Source organism: Anomaloglossus baeobatrachus, chromosome 11 (genome assembly GCF_048569485.1).
Source record: "Anomaloglossus baeobatrachus isolate aAnoBae1 chromosome 11, aAnoBae1.hap1, whole genome shotgun sequence".
Taxonomy (NCBI): domain Eukaryota; kingdom Metazoa; phylum Chordata; class Amphibia; order Anura; family Aromobatidae; genus Anomaloglossus; species Anomaloglossus baeobatrachus.
Window position 1 is genome coordinate 59,666,750 of NC_134363.1, and position 19,215 is coordinate 59,685,964.

The following is a 19,215-nucleotide window of genomic DNA, read 5'->3' on the forward strand; positions in this document are numbered from 1 at the left end:
CTGGCCGGCTCTGCTGCATCCTCCTCTCAGCTTCCTGCCCTGGCTTCTGGCACCCGGGCCGCGCGCATGCGCATTAGGGCGCGCGCGCGGTCACTGACCCTTTCTTAAAGGGCCAGTGTCCACTGACAGGAAATGATGCATACAGGTACAGGGTATAAAGGGGGTTAATGTCCAAGGGAGCGGGGCCTGTTCTTCGTGTTTTCCCAAGCTAGGAGTCAGGTCTCCTTGTGTTCTGTGAGATACTTACCTCTCTGTCTTCTAGAGCCGATCCTGCATCGCCATCCGGTCCTGCTGTATCTCGAACCCCGAACGCTGCCCATCTGCCATCCTGACAGTCCGTACCATCTCGGTTCCCTGCGGTGACCCGTCATCTCGCTCCAACGGTTCCGGACCCCGCCAGACATCATCACGGCTTCCGAACCTGAGCTCCGTCACCCGGACCACCATCAGTGACCTCGTGGTCCCAGGGACTTCTCCATTGTGTTCCAGTGCACGGACTGTCCTGCTACCTAAAGTGCTCCGGCTACCGGACTCCTTTCCCTCATCGGGGAGTTCGGCCCAGTGGATCCACCTCCCGGGTCTGCCCGTCTATCTGGCCCTAACACTATAGCTGCGACGGTGTGGATGCCAATCCCGGACACACACACACACACACACACCTTTTATATATTAGATCACCAACACCTTGAATTGCACTCGGAAACTGGTCGGTAGCCAGTGGAGCTCGCAAAGTGTTGGTGCCTTGTTATGTACTTTGGCCCCGCTCAGAAACCAATCGTCCCACATACTTCTGCACCCCATTAGGAGTTTCTCATTAACCCTTTAACGACAAGGGAATTTTATTGTTTTTGCAATTTCATTTTTTCCTCTTTCTTCTTCTGATCAGCTGGGGTCCGACACCCTGCACCCCCACCGATCAGCTGTTCTTGGTGACGGCGGCTGGAAATGATCAGTTCTGTAGCTGCTCCTTTTCAGATAGTGGCCGCGGCTTGTACTGCACATCCGCTTCCCATTGATTTGATTTGGAGGCGGATGAGCAGTACACGCGACATGTGATAGGGGGCCGATAGGAGCCATTGCGTGCACACACTGGCAACTGCTCGATTTTAATTGTTAACACACTTAATACACGGGAAGGGGTTAAAGAATACTATATATGACCCATTTCTTATCCAACTGTGTGCATAATGCCCAAAAGAGATTTTAATTCTTGGGGGAAATAATCTAGGCGTTCATGGATAGACTTTCTGCAATTTTAGCGGGGTCGTCCTTTATGGAACCCGGCTAAGTATAAAACACTTGAATTCATTGTTACACCATTAAATGTCAGGAATGGCTTGTTTGAAGCCAGTTTATTGTAAGTCCATTACAAGTGTAACCTCTCCCAGGGTAATTTGCTCCTGTATTGTGTATAATTGTGTGCAGCACATACACCCACATGGGAGCCGTCCATCACTGTGCTAATAATCTCATAGGGTGGGGGCGGCGCGCAGGGTATTATCTGGCTTTTACTTGTCAATACATGCACTTATGTCTAATTTATTGGCACGGCAAAGACTAAATAGATTTTTTGTTACTGAGTGTTATTCTTTCGATGGTTAAGAGCAGACTACACCTAGGTGCAAACTAACCATTCCTACATTTATTACATTGAATAAACAGTGGCCAGATCTGTATTTAATGACGAAATCATGAAAAAACCCAAACGCTCTTTGTCTTCTGGTTGTTACAGGAATGTATTTCTGTTTTGTTACCTTGTATAAGAGATCTATACAAACAGGAATCTTTAAAAGGAATCTGTGAGTAAGATTAACCCCCTCAAATCGCATCTAAGGGCATGCAGGTGTCATGCGTACAGACGGTCAGCGTGCAACGCAATGCAAGGGTAACAAACGAAATGATAAAGAAGGAAGACCCTGGCACTAAGAGAGGAGAGAAAGGTTACCTCCTGCAAATCACCTGAGTCTGGACCCTACCATTCTTATACGGGTCCTTCCCCCATCACCGTCACGTGCCTAAGCTCTAGCTTGTCCTCAAATCACCCTAGCTAGTGAGAAGGCAGATGAGAACACTAGTCTTATCACTGCACTAATACAACACAAGGTAAGGAGATAGACAGAGGGAAAATAGACAAATAAGGAAAACAATCCAAGCTTCTCCAATGCAGCTAAACACCACAGCTGCACCGGTCATGACTCTTCAGCTTCTTCCAGCCAGAGACAGGCTCCTTCCAAAGTGGACAGCATAGAATGAGAATCTATAACCAGCGTCAGATGTTAAGACATGTGACTTTTTATAGCAAAGGGGTGTAGTCACAAAAGAGCTGCACCTGAGATTAAGGCTGCAAACAACACAAGGGTAACAATGGGAATGGTATAGAAGGAAGCCCTGGTGCAAGAGAGAGGTGAGCAGTGTCACCACCTGCAACTCACCTAACTACCCTACGCTCCCTACCATCGTTATACTGGGCCTTATCCTTGTTGCCATCATGTGCCTAGGCCCTTGCTTGCCCTGAACTCACCCCGGCTAGTGAGAAGGCCAGTGAGAACACTAGTGTTACCACTGCAATAATACAACACAAGATAAGGAAACATAGTAAAAATATACACAAAAAGGAAAACAAGCCAAGCTTCTCCAATGCAGCTAAACACCACGGCTGCAACTTTCAACTGACTCCCCAGCTTCTTCCAGAGACAGGCTTCTTTCACAGTGTTTAGCATAGAATGAGAATCTATAACTGGTGTAAGATGGTAAGACACTTGACTTTTTATTCCCAAGGTGTGTAGACACATCAGAGCTGCACCTAGGATTAAGGCTACAAAGAACAGATAGGAAAGAGTCCTTAACCCTTCCAGCACTAGAAGAAAGTAGATCCACTCAAAAACAAACTGTGCATAATAAGGCGTTGCAACCTTCTGGTTCCAGACTCGCTAGAAGTCTCCTCTGAGAGGGACACACCCACGACAGCATTCCGTTAAAAGCTAATCCATCTGCACCTTTATATATCTTCTATCTGTTGCTGCATTGTTGAGTAATTATCATTTCAATTCACATGCAATTGAGTATGACAGAGCACTTAAGGTGCCACCACCTGCTGGGCTCATTTAACCACCAAGTACCAGCTTCTTTAGGTTGCTGATAGCTCACCATCTGAATTCTTTCCCTAGTACCTGATGTCACACATCAATCAATTTAAAGAGGCTGCTGATCGGTGGGGAAACAATTTCGGGAAGCATTGTCACACCACGAGCATTTTACAACCTCATTTGCATATGAATAACACAATTTTTTGGGGAAATGCAGCACCAGATATAAAGGAGTCAGTTATTTACATTTCAATGTCCATATATGAGATTTCTTTGGTTGATCTTAATGACAGATTCCTTTTAAGTGCACCTAATGGGATTATGGTGCTCTGCAGATTGCTTGCCATGATTTATTTTGGTAAATTTGTGGTGGTCCAAGAGCGTGGACTCCACCAATCTTATCGTATATGTGTCTATAAAAATAAGTTTCTCCTTTTGGGACTTTATATTTTGAGCTAATTTTGATGGTTTTACTAAGGGGTGTGGCTCCCAGGATCCTCTGAGCAAAAAATGGCCACTTTTGACCTAATGACAGGTCCTTTTTAAAGGGGTTGTCTCCTATTCGGACAACCCCTTTTGATTCTACATGTTTCCCCCAGGTAAAATAATAAGCATATACTTACCTACCTTACCAGTGCCGTTCCAACAGTGCCATGGCTTGCATTCCCGCGGCTAATGTGAGGATGGGACATCATGCGAGCCCCATATCCAATCAGCACTGGTTTCTGTCTCCCCACCTTTGGACCAAACGAGTTAAGTAACAGGAAGTGAGGGCAGCAGTTTCACTCACTTCCTGTTGGTTGTTTGTTTGGTCCTGAGGCGGGAGATGAAAGCTGACGCTGATTGGACGAGGGACTCACATAACGTCACAACCCTACCTGAGCACCAGCACCACGAGCTTGGACACCACTGGAACCGTGCCAGCCGCGGAGGTGAGTATAGGCTTTATTATTTTACCTTTGCCAAACATGTGGAATCAGAAGGGGTTGTCCTAGTAGTATAATGGTGGTTACTCCAGTTGGATCTCAAGCTAGCAATAATGCCATTAGGACAACAACCCTTTAAGTCCAGAAAGAGTTTTCCATACATATCCAGACCCCAAATTATCCTCATTCAGTAAGATGAATACTATATACTTTTCATGTATATTTCATATTAGGTATATAATAATATACATACTATTCTATCCTTTAGGCCAATTAATTCTTCTTCTTCCTTTTTTCGTTGCTCAAAGTGAACATCTATCAGTGTCTGAAGTTCCAGGAGATCTTTTTCCATTCTCTTCCGATGGATATCCTGAAATAGTAAATGATGACGGCATGTGGCTTTATTCACGTATTATATAATATCTCTAGAGAAACACTGGTGTGTTCTCTATTTTCTCATGTTTAAGGCAATCCATAGATCTGGGTGTATTTAGTTCAGATCGCTCAATCATACTATTATTACTGTCCTTTTGTGCCTATAATATCAAATATCTTCCTGAAAAAAAAGACAAGTTTCCCTTTTACTTAATGAGAGTCCAATGTAATCATTATATATTTACTTTAATAAACGACAGTCACTTACATCAAAGTCAACTCTTTCACCCTCTGGAATTTTTGGAGGTACAAGCTGGGCCATCGTGGGTCTAAGGACGGGATAAGAGGAGTGATGAAATAATATGATATCCATAAATTATATGACTTTGCAGTGTTAATATTTGACCTTAAAACATAAATTTGGAATGCTTTTCCTTATAGTTGTAGGCATGGCATCTATGATGGACAATCCCAAAATCACAGGTTAAAGCTAGATAGATTTAATTGTGGCTTTGGCGACATGTGGCCATGAGAAAAGATGAGCAAACTTGTTTGAAAAAGTTTGCATGTCTCAAATTTGGCACATGCCTTGCCCATTCAGATTTGGATTCCCGAACACTTTTCTCAAAATTGGCAAAATTCGGCCTTTTGTTTGGTAACTTTTCACGCAGAGCTGGTGTCAGCACCTGGGCAAGTGCCTGGGCTGTGGACAGCTGAGGGGGCCCAATAGCTGTCACTTTCGTGGCTGCTGGCCCTTTAAACTCGCATTTGCATGCAGTGTTCATTGCTGACTGCTGCGTGCACGTGCACTTAGGTTCATACGTGGGTTGAGTCAGTATGTAATGCGGTCCTGTCCCACAGATGAAGAGAGGAGCTTCAGTGTAGTGCCAGCCAGTGTCACCCAGCACAGTGTATGGGCCCCCCAAAGCTGTATGCCTCCCCCTGAGCTGCATGTGCCCCCCCTGAGCCATATGGGCCCCCAAGAACTCTGTGCCTCCACCCAGAGCTGTATGCAACCCCACACCAGTAATGTCCATGCACCCAGTAATGTGTACTCCCTCCAGTAATGTGTATGCCCCTCTTGTGATGAATATTTTGCAGCCCCTCTTTTTTGATGTATAAAGTGTAGCCCCCAGCCCCTTCTGTGATGTGTATACTGTAGCCCCCAGCTCCTCCTTTGATGTATATAATGTAGCCCCAGGCTCCCCTATAATGTATATACTTTAGGTCCCAGTCTCAAATGTGATGTATATACTGTAGCCCCCATCCTCCCCTGTGATGTATATGCCATAACTCCCAGCCCCTCCTGTGATGTATATACTGTTGCCCCCATCCTCCCCTTGTGAGGTATATACTGTAACCCCCAGCCTCCCCAGTGATGTATAAACTGTAGCCCCTAACCTCCCTTGCGATGTATATACTATAGCTCCCAGCCTCTCCTGTGATGTACAGTTAGGTCCAGAAATATTTGGACAGTGACACAAGTTTTGTTATTTTAGCTGTTTACAAAAACATGTTCAGAAATACAATTATATATATAATATGGGCTGAAAGTGCACACACCCAGCTGCAATATGAGAGTTTTCACATCCAAATCGGAGAAAGGGTTTAGGAATCATAGCTCTGTAATGCATAGCCTCCTCTTTTTCAAGGGACCAAAAGTAATTGGACAAGGGACTCTAAGGGCTGCAATTAACTCTGAAGGCGTCTCCCTCGTTAACCTGTAATCAATGAAGTAGTTTAAAGGTCTGGGGTTGATTACAGGTGTGTGGTTTTGCATTTGGAAGCTGTTGCTGTGACCAGACAACATGCGGTCTAAGGAACTCTCAATTGAGGTGAAGCAGAACATCCTGAGGCTGAAAAAAAAGAAAAAATCCATCAGAGAGATAGCAGACATGCTTGGAGTAGCAAAATCAACAGTCGGGTACATTCTGAGAAAATAGGAATTGACTGGTGAGCTTGGGAACTCAAAAAGGCCTGGGAGTCCACGGATGACAAGAGTGGTGGATGATCGCCGCATACTTTCTTTGGTGAAGAAGAACCCGTTCACAACATCAACTGAAGTCCAGAACACTCTCAGTGAAGTAGGTGTATCTGTCTCTAAGTCAACAGTAAAGAGAAGACTCCATGAAAGTAAATACAAAGGGTTCACATCTAGGTGCAAACCATTCATCAATTCCAAAAATAGACAGGCCAGAGTTAAATTTGCTGAAAAACACCTCATGAAGCCAGCTCAGTTCTGGAAAAGTATTCTATGGACAGATGAGACAAAGATCAACCTGTACCAGAATGATGGGAAGAAAAAAGTTTGGAGAAGAAAGGGAACGGCACATGATCCAAGGCACACCACATCCTCTGTAAAACATGGTGGAGGCAACGTGATGGCATGGGCATGCATGGCTTTCAATGGCACTGGGTCACTTGTGTTTATTGATGACATAACAGCAGACAAGAGTAGCCGGATGAATTCTGAAGTGTACCGGGATATACTTTCAGCCCAGATTCAGCCAAATGCCGCAAAGTTGATCGGACGGCGCTTCATAGTACAGATGGACAATGACCCTAAGCATACAGCCAAAGCTACCCAGGAGTTCATGAGTGCAAAAAAGTGGAACATTCTGCAATGGCCAAGTCAATCACCAGATCTTAACCCAATTGAGCATGCATTTCACTTGCTCAAATCCAGACTTAAGACGGAAAGACCCACAAACAAGCAAGACCTGAAGGCTGCGGCTGTAAAGGCCTGGCAAAGCATTAAGAAGGAGGAAACCCAGCGTTTGGTGATGTCCATGGGTTCCAGACTTAAGGCAATGATTGCCTCCAAAGGATTCGCAACAAAATATTGAAAATAAAAATATTTTGTTTGGGTTTAGTTTATTTGTCCAATTACTTTTGACCTCCTAAAATGTGGAGTGTTTGTAAAGAAATGTGTACAATTCCTACAATTTCTATCAGATATTTTTGTTCAAACCTTCAAATTAAACGTTACAACCTGCACTTGAATTCTGTTGTAGAGATTTCATTTCAAATCCAATGTGGTGGCATGCAGAGCCCAACTCGCGAAAATTGTGTCACTGTCCAAATATTTCTGGACCTAACTGTATATAGTGTAGCCCCCAACCTCCCCTGTGATGTTTATACTGTAGCACCCAGCCCCTCCTGTGATGTTTATTCTGTAGCCCCCATGTCTCATGTGATGTATATACAGCAGTCTCACTGTGCACTGTGTGGCCATGTCTGTTAAAGTGATGGTCTTCACACAGCGCGGCTTTACAGCAAAATACCTGGGAGGAGCTGGATGGGAAACAAGTGGGGAGGTGAGACTCTCACTTGGGTCTCCTTATTGTGTTTTGACTGCAGTGGCTGGGGTCTCAGAGCACCAGGCCTACACCTGTCACTCATTCACCTCTTACTGATCAATGTTTTAGTTAGAAATGCTGGGCCAGGCCTTGTTTCGGGCCCTGTCCCAAGGATCCATGCTGTGCCATTATACTATTTGTACTCTGGGGCAACTGATGCCACTGTACTGGTGTCTTCATTTTTTAAAATGTGGATACTCCAAATTGGATCTCTTTGTTGTGTGTCGCCTGTAGTGGCAGGGGTCTCGGAGCACCAGGCCTACAACTCTCACTGATACACCTCTTACTGATCAATGTTTAAGGTAAAAATGCTGGGCCAAGCCCTGCCCCAGGCCCTATCCCATGCATCCTTGCTCTGCCATTATACCATTTGTACTCTGGGGCAATTGATGCCACTTTAGTGGTGTTTGCCCCTAATTTTTTGAAATGTGGAGATTCCAAGGTGGGTCTCCATGTTGTGTGCTGCCGGAAGTGGCATGGGTCTCAGAGCACCAGGCCTACACTTGTCACTCATCCACCTGTTACTGATCAAGGTTTAAGGTAAAAATGCTGGGCCAAGCCCTGTCCCATGCATCCATGCTGTGCTATTACTGTATAGTATTTATACTCTGGGGCAATTGATGCATGGTGTCTTCCCCTAATTGGGAGAAATGTGGATGGGGACGCCTAGTTGGGTCTCCTTGTTGGGTGTTGCCTGTACCAGTAGGGCTCCCAGACTGGCAGGCATGCACCTAGCTTTCACTCATCTACCTCTCTTACTTTCCTTATGTCTAGCAATAACAGTCTATGAAGCTAATATTGGTGCCACCTGAGTGTGGCTGAGCAGAAAAGCAGTTTGAGCTGTTGCATGAGGTATAATGACTCCCAGACCACCAGGCCTATACCTCTCACTCATTCACCTTGATTTTTCTTATGTTAATAGTCTAGGAAGGTAATGGCTGTGCCACAACAATGTGGCTCCACTGTAAAATGGTTTCAGCTGTTTTGGCAGCTTTTGGACCCCCCTGAAGGTGTTGCCTATGCCTTTGGTTTTGCCTCCCATTGAATTCAACAGGGTTCGGAAAAGTACATCGAACTGTTCGGTGAACACCGGGAAATTCGGAGAACCAAACCGAATTTTGTAAGGTTTGCTCATCTCAAGCCATGAGATCTGTGACCTCGTGTACAGTGGTCCTAAGGGGTGCTTCACACACAGCGAGCTCGCTGCCGAGATCGCTGCTGAGCCACGCTTTTTGTGACGCAGCAGTGACCTCATTACATTAGCGATCTCGCTGTGTGTGACACTGAGCAGTGATCTGGCCCCTGCTGCGAGATCGCTGCTCGTTACACACAGCCCTGGTTCGTTTTCTTCAAAGGCGCACTCCCGCTGTGACACACAGATCGCTGTGTGTGACAGCGAGAGAGCGACAAATGAAGCGAGCAGGGAGCAGGAGCCGGCGTCTGGCAGCTGCGGTAAGCTGTAACCAAGATAAACATCGGGTAACCAAGGTGGTTACCCGATATTTACCTTAGTTACCAGCCTCCGCAGCTCTCACGCTGCCTGTGCTGCCGGCTCCGGCTCTCTGCACATGTAGCTGCATTACACATCGGGTTAATTAACCCGATGTGTACTGTAGCTAGGAGAGCAAAGCTAAGCGGTGTGCACTGGTAACTAATGTAAACATCGGGTAACCATACCCGATGTTTACCTTAGTTACCAGTGTCCGCAGCTTCCAGACGCCGGCTCCGTGCAGGCGCAGGGTCGCTTGCACGTCGCTGCTGGCTGGGGGCTGGTCACTGGTCGCTGGTGAGATCTGCCTGTTTGACAGCTCACCAGCGACCATGTAGCGATGCAGCAGCGATCCTGACCAGGTCAGATCGCTGGTCGGATCGTTGCTGCATCGCTAAAGTGTGAAGGCACCCTAAGACTGCCACTTTATCTCCCAGTTGTTTATTTGCACCTCCATGGACATCCCTTGACTATAATTGAATTACCTCTAATAAGAAATTGGCATCAAATGCTAGCACTATGCTGACAATATATTTGGTGAGACAATCCTTTTTGCATTCTATGATGCACATTGGTGGCTAAGCTGTTATTCAAACAGGGCAAAGATCTAGGTACTCTATCCTGGCAAATTCAGGTTGGTTGCTTCTCCTCCCCTTCCACCATCCCGTCGACCAGCAATTGGGGTACGTCCTGCCAGCCTTCTAGCTACATTCCAACTTTGACAATATTACAATTTTCTAATTTTTAACCAAATTAACATGTCTTACCATGTTTTCTGCAATGAAGGGGTGGTCCGAGACCTAAAATGTCCATTGTAAATATCTATCTTTCACTCTTACCATGTTTGCAATGTGTGTGTCTTTTTTACTTCACTTCTTTTGACGTTTGTTTAAGAGGAATCTCAAACGAGATGTCACATGAGGCCGGGGCTGCACTCACTTCCCCTCGAAGGCTTATCACTAGAGACGAGCGGACTTTTGCAAGTTCAGTTCGGTGGGTTACAGACGGACTTTTTGAAAGTTCGGTTCTGAACCAGGACTTGACCTTAACTTCTTTTAAAGTCACCGAGTGGCAGTCCGGGTCTCCACCCACGTGCAGCCAGCCATAAACGGAATACTTCCGGGGGAGGGTGGGAGGTTTTTTTTCCATTTTTTTTGTTTGATGCACACTACATCTGATCACACTATTGTTACCCCCAGTGCAAGCTGATCAAATACTGCAAGCGGCTCACACTGGGCCAAGCAGCGAGCATACCTGAGCACAGTGATGCTTGAGTGAGTGGTTTGCACACGTAAAACACCCAAACTCTGTTTTTAAGAAAAGTCTGTGTTCGATACAAACTTCGAACACCGAATATCAGGTTCGCTCATTTCTTTCTATCACCCATCCTGTAATAAGAAGTGATATCCAGGCGGCACTCAAAATTGCAGGTGCTCGGTCAAGAGATGGCACACCCAAATAATATATGAACATAAGACCGGCACAAAAAGGAACGTGTTTTCAGCTAGACCTTTAGCCTATTGACAAAGGCTAAAGGTCTAGCCGAAAACGCGTTCCTTTTTGTTTGTACTGTGCTTCTATGGATTAAATCCTAAAGATTACTGCAAGTTTTAAGGTCCAGTCACACTAAGCAATTTACCAGCGATCCCAACAACGATAGGGATCGCTGGTAAGTTGCTAGGAGGTTGCTGGTGAGATGTCACACTGCGACGCTCCAGCGATCCCACCAGCAACCTGACCTGGCAGGGATCGCTGGAGCGTGGCTACACGAGTTGCTGGTGAGCTCACCAGCAACCGGTGACCAGCCCCCAGCGCCGCGTGGAAGATGCTGCGCTTGGTAACTAAGGTAAATATCGGGTAACCAACCCGATATTTACCTTGGTTACCAGCGCACGGAGCTACATGTGCAGAGAGCAGGGAGCAGCGCACACCGCTTAGCGCTGGCTCCCTGCTCTCCTAGTTACAGCACACATCGAGTTAATTAACCCGATGTGTCCTGCAGCTACATGTGCACAGAGCAGGAGCCGGTACTGACAGTGAGAGCGACGGAGGCTGGTAACAAAGGTAAATATCGGGTAACCAAGGACAGGGCTTCTTGGTTACCCGATGTTTACATTGGTTACCAGCCTCCGCAGAAGCCGGCTCCTGCTGCCTGCACATTTAGTTGTTGCTGTCTCGCTGTCACACACAGCGATCTGTGCTTCACAGCGGGACAGCAACAACTAAAAAATGGCCCAGGACATTCAGCAACAACCAACGACCTCACAGCAGGGGCCAGGTTGTTGCTGGATGTCACACACAGCAACATCGCTAGCAACGTCACAAAAGTTGTTCGTTAGCAGCGATGTTGCTTAGTGTGACGGGGCCTTTAGAGTGCTGGTCTTATGTTCATATAGCACCCATCCTGGAACAGCACGTCATCAGAGGGCGGTGCTGCAGTTTCTTACTAGTGTTTATTGCATCACAACCCTCTAAAAATGTCCTGGATCCATCGTGATAGAAGATGGGGGAGCAGTGAGTGCAGTGCCGGCACTCTGCTCCTGAGGCCGGGGCCACACGGGGACTAATGCGATCCTCGCATGACACTCGGATCACACTGGCAGCACAGTGGGAGCCGAGTGTCATGCGAGTGTCACTGCGACTGAAGTCCGATTATGTGATCGGACCTCAGCTGCGGGGGATGGGCCGGCACGGAGGAGGAGAGGGAGAGATTTATCTCCCTCTCTCCTCCGTTGCTGGCTATTGCCATTCTTGCACTGCACTCGCAGTACACCGGTGTACCATGAGTGCAGTGCGATCTTCCTCTCGCCCCATACACTTGAATGGTGCGAGAGAAAGAGTCTTGCATTACAGTCGCAGCATGCTGCGATTGTTTTCTTGGTCCGAGTGGGGCCGAGAAAATAATCACTCATGGGTGCTGGGACACAGGCTAATATTGGTCCGAGTGGAATGTGATGTTTTATCGCATTCCACTCAGTCCGATTTTCTCGCCGTGTGGCTTAGGCCTAACTGTGAAACAAGGCATCATCAGGGGGCGGCGATAGAAGCAGTGTGAGTGATACCAGCTATGCCCCCTGATGACGATTCGTCAGAGGGCAGTGTAGGGCAGAGCTGGTGTCACTCACACTGCTTCTATATCCTGCCCCTGACAATGGTTTGTTTACAGTTAGAAGATATGGTGGCGAAGACAGAAGCAGAGTACCGGTGCTGCACTCACTTCTACCATCGCTGTGAAATCAGGGGATCTTCACTGGGGATTTGATGCAACAATCTGTAGTACTTAACTTTTAGATAGTGAGAAGCGTGAGGCATTTTATTATAAAGCTAATTACCAAAGTGATTAGGGTGTAATGATAGATCTTTAGAAAGGATATTTAGGTACTGGACCACCCCTTTAAGCTGATATGTAATAACAAGGCATTCAGATAAGACCAGCATTGGTCATTAGGTGGGACCATCAGTGAACATTTAACATTCCAGGAACACAAGAACTGAACATTCTAAATGTTTTCAAAAATTTAAATTTAAACTGAATGTTTTGTTTTTTTTCAAATTCCGCATTAACTGACGTTCTATAAACTTTCTTCGCTTTATGGACGACTAGTGACGGACCTGAATTTAACAAGATCTAATATACAACCTGAAATCTGACTAGCTGACAGTTTAACGTGCCGCCATGGGCCGAGAATGCTTACCTTGGCCTGGGGCGCTCCTCCTCTGTTAAAGAGAAAACATATATAATATTATTAAACTATTCAGCACAGTAATGAGATTTGACATTACACTGAAAGCTGAGTCCTGACGTAATCTTCTCCCGGTCACAAGCCTGTAGGGAAGGTGTTAATCTTCTCTGATGTCGGATTTTACAATTTAACATCACTTAATTTCCCATCAAACATGGTGTCAATTAGCGCACACAACAAAAGACATATCGGTCCCTGCCCTCGAACACTTATGTTGTGAACTGATCCCGAGTGATCGAAGCTGCTTCATAATCTCCATGTCAGATGTGTATTTGCTGTGACAGCCGTATGTTACACAAGCCGCAAAGTGGAGATGGAACATGTATGACTCAAGCTGGCTTACACGCAAGTCTGAACTTAAAGGGGTTCTCCACTGTGGGCAGCACTACTTCTTGGAAGCTTAACAGTAAGCTAAGCATGAAGTTGGCCCCTCAGTTATTAGCTGTAATCTTTTTGGAAACATTTCAACAGAATTCTGGCATAACTTGCTCCTAGTTTGTTAGACAGTGACTACCGAGGTCCCACCAGGTGTAAGGAGACTCTCAGCGAGTGCCGTAACACACAGGGTACACCGGGACGACAATGGTAGGACCTGATGCTAGGCAGAGGGGAGCAGGAAAACCTCCTTGCACTCCCCTGAGGCTGATCCCTGCACTCCCTACCGTCCCTAGACGAGTCCTTCCCTTGTATGCCGATCACGTGTCTAGACCCTTGTTGGCCCTGAACTTGGCCCTGACTAGTGCAAGCCAGTGAGACTTTAGCTTTGCTACTGACATAAGACAACATGAGATAGGAAAGACAAACAAATAACATTCTGGCAGGAGCTTCTCAGCTGCATCTGAAGTGACACCTCAGCTTCCTCCAGAGACTGGTTCCTTCCAAGTGGACAGCATAGGTATGAGCTATAGCCGGCAGTGGGAGGAGTGAGGAGCGGATAATTATAACAGAAGGAAGCGGCTGCAGCTGAGGTTACAACTACCTGTTAGATCACTGCAGGATAGAAAGGAACCTTAACCCCTTCAGTACTGGATGATATTAAATACATTCCAACTCAATTTAAATGACAGAGGATCTGCATTATGCTGTGACCTTCTTATCCCAGATTCCCACAAGATCACATCAGGCTGCAACACACTCGTGACAGAGTTTTGCCAAAATATTTTGGAGTATTCATGCCAGTTCTGCGGACTGGAAACCTGTCTACAATTTCTCTTACATGCTTTATTCTATTGAATACACTTTATATTTGATACCTAAAAGTGGCCGTTAGGAACAGTAATTGTTTTAGTAAATCAGTTTGCGTCTGTCAGGACACTGAACTATTAGCGTAAGAGCCACACTGCCTTCAGGCAATCGCATTGATCTCAGAATATGTATTCATTACCCTGCGCACACACCACAAACCATCCGCAAGAGGAAAAGGGGCTGGGAATTGTAAAGTCATTTTATGGGAACGAATGCACTGACACAGTCAACATATCGGCTTTGAAGATGGGTAATTGCCTTCAGCTCAATTCAGTATAGAGGGAAAGGGCAAGGTTTACTAAGCAGTGATAGGAATTCTGAGCGGATTCCACTCCTTATTATATCTGTGTGTGCAGCGGAGCACTGTGGGCTGACAATGCCCGGGGCAAGGCAAGCACTTTCTGTCCTCTAACCCATGGACTGTTAGACATAAAAATAAAAAATTAAAGTTATACATTGTTATATTTTTTACTTTTTATTTTTTCTTACCTTTTTGTGTTTCTTTTTTTATGTAACTAGCCTGCTGAAATATAATATAAGCCTATTCTTAATGCTAGCACTAAGGCTGCTTTCACACATCCGGTTTTTGCTGTGCGGCACAATCCGGCTCTTTGCAGAAAAATCGCAACCGTTTCTTTTTTGCTGCCGGTTGCATTTTTTCCGCATAGACTTTCATTAGTGCCGGATTGTGCCGCATGGCCTTGCGTTCGGTCCGTTTTTTGCGGGATGCGGCATATTTAGCCCATGCGGCGGCCGGATGGAACGTTGCCTGGCACGTTTTTTTGTCCGGCAAAAAAAATCGCATTGCGCCGCATCTAGCCGATGCGGCGCTTTTTCCAATGCATGCCTATAGATGCCGGATGCGGTGCGATGCAGCAAAAACTGCATTCGGCCGCCGCATGCAGTTTTTTGCACTGCGCATGCTCAGTAGCGTGCCGCAACCAGCAAATATCGGACGGGCCGCATGTAAAAACTTATGCAAAGGATGCGGTGAAAAAAACGCATCCTTTGCATAAGTTTTTACATTGCATAGGTGTTAGAGCCGGATTTAGAACCACTGCTAAAACCGGATGTGTGAAAGCAGCCTAATAGTACCTTCACACTTAGCGATGCAGCAGCGATCCGACCAGCGATCTGACCTGGTCAGGATCGCTGCTGCATCGCTACATGGTCGCTGGTGAGCTGTCAAACAGGCAGATCTCACCAGCGACCAGTGACCAGCCCCCAGCCAGCAGCGACGTGCAAGCGACGTTGCGCTTGCACGGAGCCGCCGTCTGGAAGCTGCGGAGACTGGTAACTAAGGTAAACATCGGGTATGGTTACCCGATGTTTACATTAGTTACCAGTGTGTGCAGGGAGCAGGGAGCCGCGCACACTGAGCGCTGGCTCCTTGCTCTCCTAGCTACAGTACACATCGGGTTAATTAACCCGATGTGTAATGCAGCTACATGTGCAGAGAGCAGGGAGCCGCGCACACTGAGCGCTGGCTCCTTGCTCTCCTAGCTGCTGTACACATCGGGTTAATTAACCCGATGTGTACAACAGCTACATGTGCAGAGAGCCGGAGCCGGCAGCACTGGCAGCGTGAGAGCTGCTGGTAACTAAGGTAAATATCGGGTAACCACCTTGGTTACCCGATGTTTATCTTGGATACAGCTTACCTCAGCTGTCAGATGCCGGCTCCTGCTCCCTGCTCGCTTCATTTGTCGCTCTCTTGCTGTCACACACAGCGATCTGTGTGTCACAGCAGGAGAGCGGCTTTGAAGAAAACGAACCAGGGCTGTGTGTAACGAGCAGCGATCTCGCAGCAGGGGCCAGATCGCTGCTCAGTGTCACACACAGCGAGATCGCTAATGAGGTCACTGCTGCGTCACAAAAAGCGTGACTCAGCAGCGATCTCGGCAGCGAGCTCGCTGTGTGTGAAGCACCCCTAATTCTAACACTAATCATAGTCCTAAATTTAACCTTATCTCTAATCCTAGTTCTATCCTTAATCCTAATCCTATTTCTAATCCTAATCCTATCTCCAATCATAGTCCTAGCTCTTACCCTAGTACTAACCTCTAACCTTAGCACTACCTCTAATCCTAGACCTACCTCTAATCCTAGACCTACCTCTAATCCTAGACCTACCTCTAATCCTAGACCTACCTCTAATCCTAGACATACCTCTAATCCTAGACCTACCTCTAACACTAGACCTACCTCTACCCCTATTTATTTCTCTAGCCCTAGTCAAATATCTAACCCTAGTCCTATCTCTAACCTAGTACTACCTTTTAGCCTAGACCTATCTCTAACCCTAATCCTATCTCTAACCTTGGACCTATTGCTAACCCTAGTCCTATCTCTAACCCTAGTACTACTACTAACCGTAGACCTATTTCTAACCCTCGTTTAATCTCTAACCCTAGTCCTGCCTTTAATGCTAGTCATACATCTAACTCTAGTTCTACCTCTAACCCTAGACCTATCTCTACTCCTAGTCCTACCTCTAGTGCTATCTCTAACCTTAGGCCCATCTCTACTCCTAGTCCTTTCTCTAACCCTAGTCCTATCTCTAACTGTAGCAAAGAGCAAAAAAAGGAGAGTGGGGCGCAATGAGGAGCACCTGCGGTTTTAAAAACTAAAAGGTTCCTAAATACTGCTCACCTTGTAGGGTTGTGCGGCCCCGCACAACCCCAGTAGTAGGTTCTATTAAATTCTAAGGAGAGATTCCAGCCATCCTCTCTCCAGCGCTGGGTCTGGAATAGATTTGGTCCGGGTGTCACGTGAATCCATGTCTGGGTGTCACGAGAATCCATGTCCGGGTGTCCACGTGAGTGGCTATAAGGGACCATTATTGAAAGGTTTGTTGTTCTGATAAACCTTCTGAACTTTTCCTTACATTAGCGCTCCATGAGACCAACCCTTTTTTGTCCTCCATAGCTCTAACTCTATTCCTACCTTTAACCCTAGTGCTACCTCTAACCATAGTCCTACCTCTAACCCTTGACCCATTTTTACTCCTTGTCTTATCTCTAGCCATAGTGCTATCTCTAACCCTAGACCTACATCTAACCCTGGACTTACCTATATTCCTAGTCCTATCTCTAAACCTAGTCCTATCTCTAAACCTAGTCCTATCTCTAAACCTAGTCCTATCTCTAAACCTAGTCCTATCTCTAAACCTAGTCCTATCTCTAAACCTAGTCCTATCTCTAAATCTAGTCCTTGCTTTCTGCATAGGCAGCAAATAATATGACAAAGCTCACCTCTTTATACTGAGAGTTTTGTTATCTTGGTCACTGTCTATGCAGAGCGCAGCAACTAATGGCAAACTTATATTGATTGCTGCACTTTGCATAGGAAGCTGTGGCACTAACCAAGCAGCCCCTGGCTGCTTTAATCATCTACGGTAGTTCCAGAGGAAACTTATTATGCCCATGTGCTGCTCCAAATAGAAGCAATATTGGGGGTGAGGGGCACAATTTTGGGCTAATATCATTTGTCACCAGGGACTTGCCTCCTATTCACCTGTTAAATCTCTACCTATATAGGCAATTGCAATAAGCACCACTTATCCTTAAAAGGTGCTGTCGGATTTTAAAGGGGTTTTCCAGGCTCAACATAAATTTCTGCAGTCACTCTATGCTGAATCTTGACAGTGTGCAATATACTCCTCTGCAGCGATAATATCATTAAAGGGAACCTGTCAGCAGAAATTTCCCCTAAAACCTAAAAGCTTCCCCCTCTGCAGCTCCTGGGCTGCATTCTAGAAAGGTCCCTGTTATTATTGTGCCCCCTTTCTGACCAAAATACAGAGTTTATAAAGTGGTACCTTTTTGGATTTGGATTCTGTAAATGTGACACGGGGGCGGGCTGCCTGGCGTCCGTTATTCTGCCTCCTGCCGCTTTAGGCCGTCCCCCATCACTCCTTTCCATAGCTGTGGACACCGCCCAGTGCTCCACAGGTCCCCGCGCATGCCCAGTGCTCATCTCTCGTGGATGAGCACTGTGCCCAGTGTCAGCGCAGGCTTTAGATTATGGGCGGTGCTGTGATGTTTGTTACCAAGCAACCGCCCATAATCGCGGGACCGCGCTTTCCCCCTCGGCGTCCTTCGTTCTGCGCAAGCGCGTGCCTGCTGACCCCACGTCACCTCCTTCCTATCTATTTTCTGCCTCAGGTCAAGATGGGAAGGAGGTGACGTGGGGTCAGGAGCACCGCGCTTGCGCAGAACGAAGGACGCCGAGGGGGAAAGCGCGGTCCCGCGATTATGGGCGGTTGCTTGGTAATAAACATCACAGCACCGCCCATAATCTAAAGCCTGCGCGCACGGCACCAGCGGTGACACTGGGCACAGTGCTCATCCACGAGAGATGAGCACTGGGCATGCGCGGGGACCTGTGGAGCACTGGGCGGCGTCCACAGCTATGGAAAGGAGTGATGGGGGACGGCCTAAAGGGGCAGGAGGCAGAATAACGGACGCCAGGCAGCCCGCCCCCGTGTCACATTTACAGAATCTGAATACAAAAAGGTACCACTTTATAAACTCTGTATTTTGGTCAGAAAGGGGGCACAATAATAACAGGGACCTTTCTAGAATGCAGCCCAGGAGCTGCAGAGGGGGAATCTTTTAGGTTTTAGGGGAAATTTCTGCTGACAGGTTCCCTTTAAAGTGACCCATGCAGCCAATCAGTAGCCTCAGTAGTCACACGCTGCACATACAAGCATCATTGTAAGTTTTTTCACCAATATGAGGGGTGTGGATCCAGGGAACCGAGCTTTGCACAGAGCTGAGTGCTGAACTTGTTTTTTACCTGACAATCCCACAGACCATGGATATAGTTAAAGTCGAGCATGTGCTATTGTGCTTCATTTAAAATAGGACTCTGGTTCCAAGGAAGATTGCTGAGGGTGTCAATGGTTGGATCCCCAGCAATCAGTAAATTATCCTCTTTGGAAAGTGGAAGCTCATTCTCATTCTTGTACAGTAAAGACCAAAAGTTTGG

The 19,215-nt window shown here is 46.6% G+C and overlaps 1 protein-coding gene across 1 annotated transcript in view; it reads right to left on the reverse strand.

Annotated features, from left to right (window-relative positions):
* Positions 1-12,969, reverse strand: part of TNNT1 (troponin T1, slow skeletal type) — a 32,538-nt gene extending 19,569 nt beyond the window's left edge. The window contains exons 1-3 of the mRNA XM_075329094.1: positions 12,931-12,969; positions 4,656-4,716; positions 4,266-4,382 (exon numbers count right to left, since the gene is read on the reverse strand). Of these exons, the coding sequence (XP_075185209.1) occupies positions 4,266-4,382; positions 4,656-4,709 (171 nt within the window). The 5' untranslated portion in view covers positions 4,710-4,716; positions 12,931-12,969. The remainder of the gene's footprint in view (positions 1-4,265; positions 4,383-4,655; positions 4,717-12,930) is intronic.
* Positions 12,970-19,215: the final 6,246 nt, after the last annotated feature.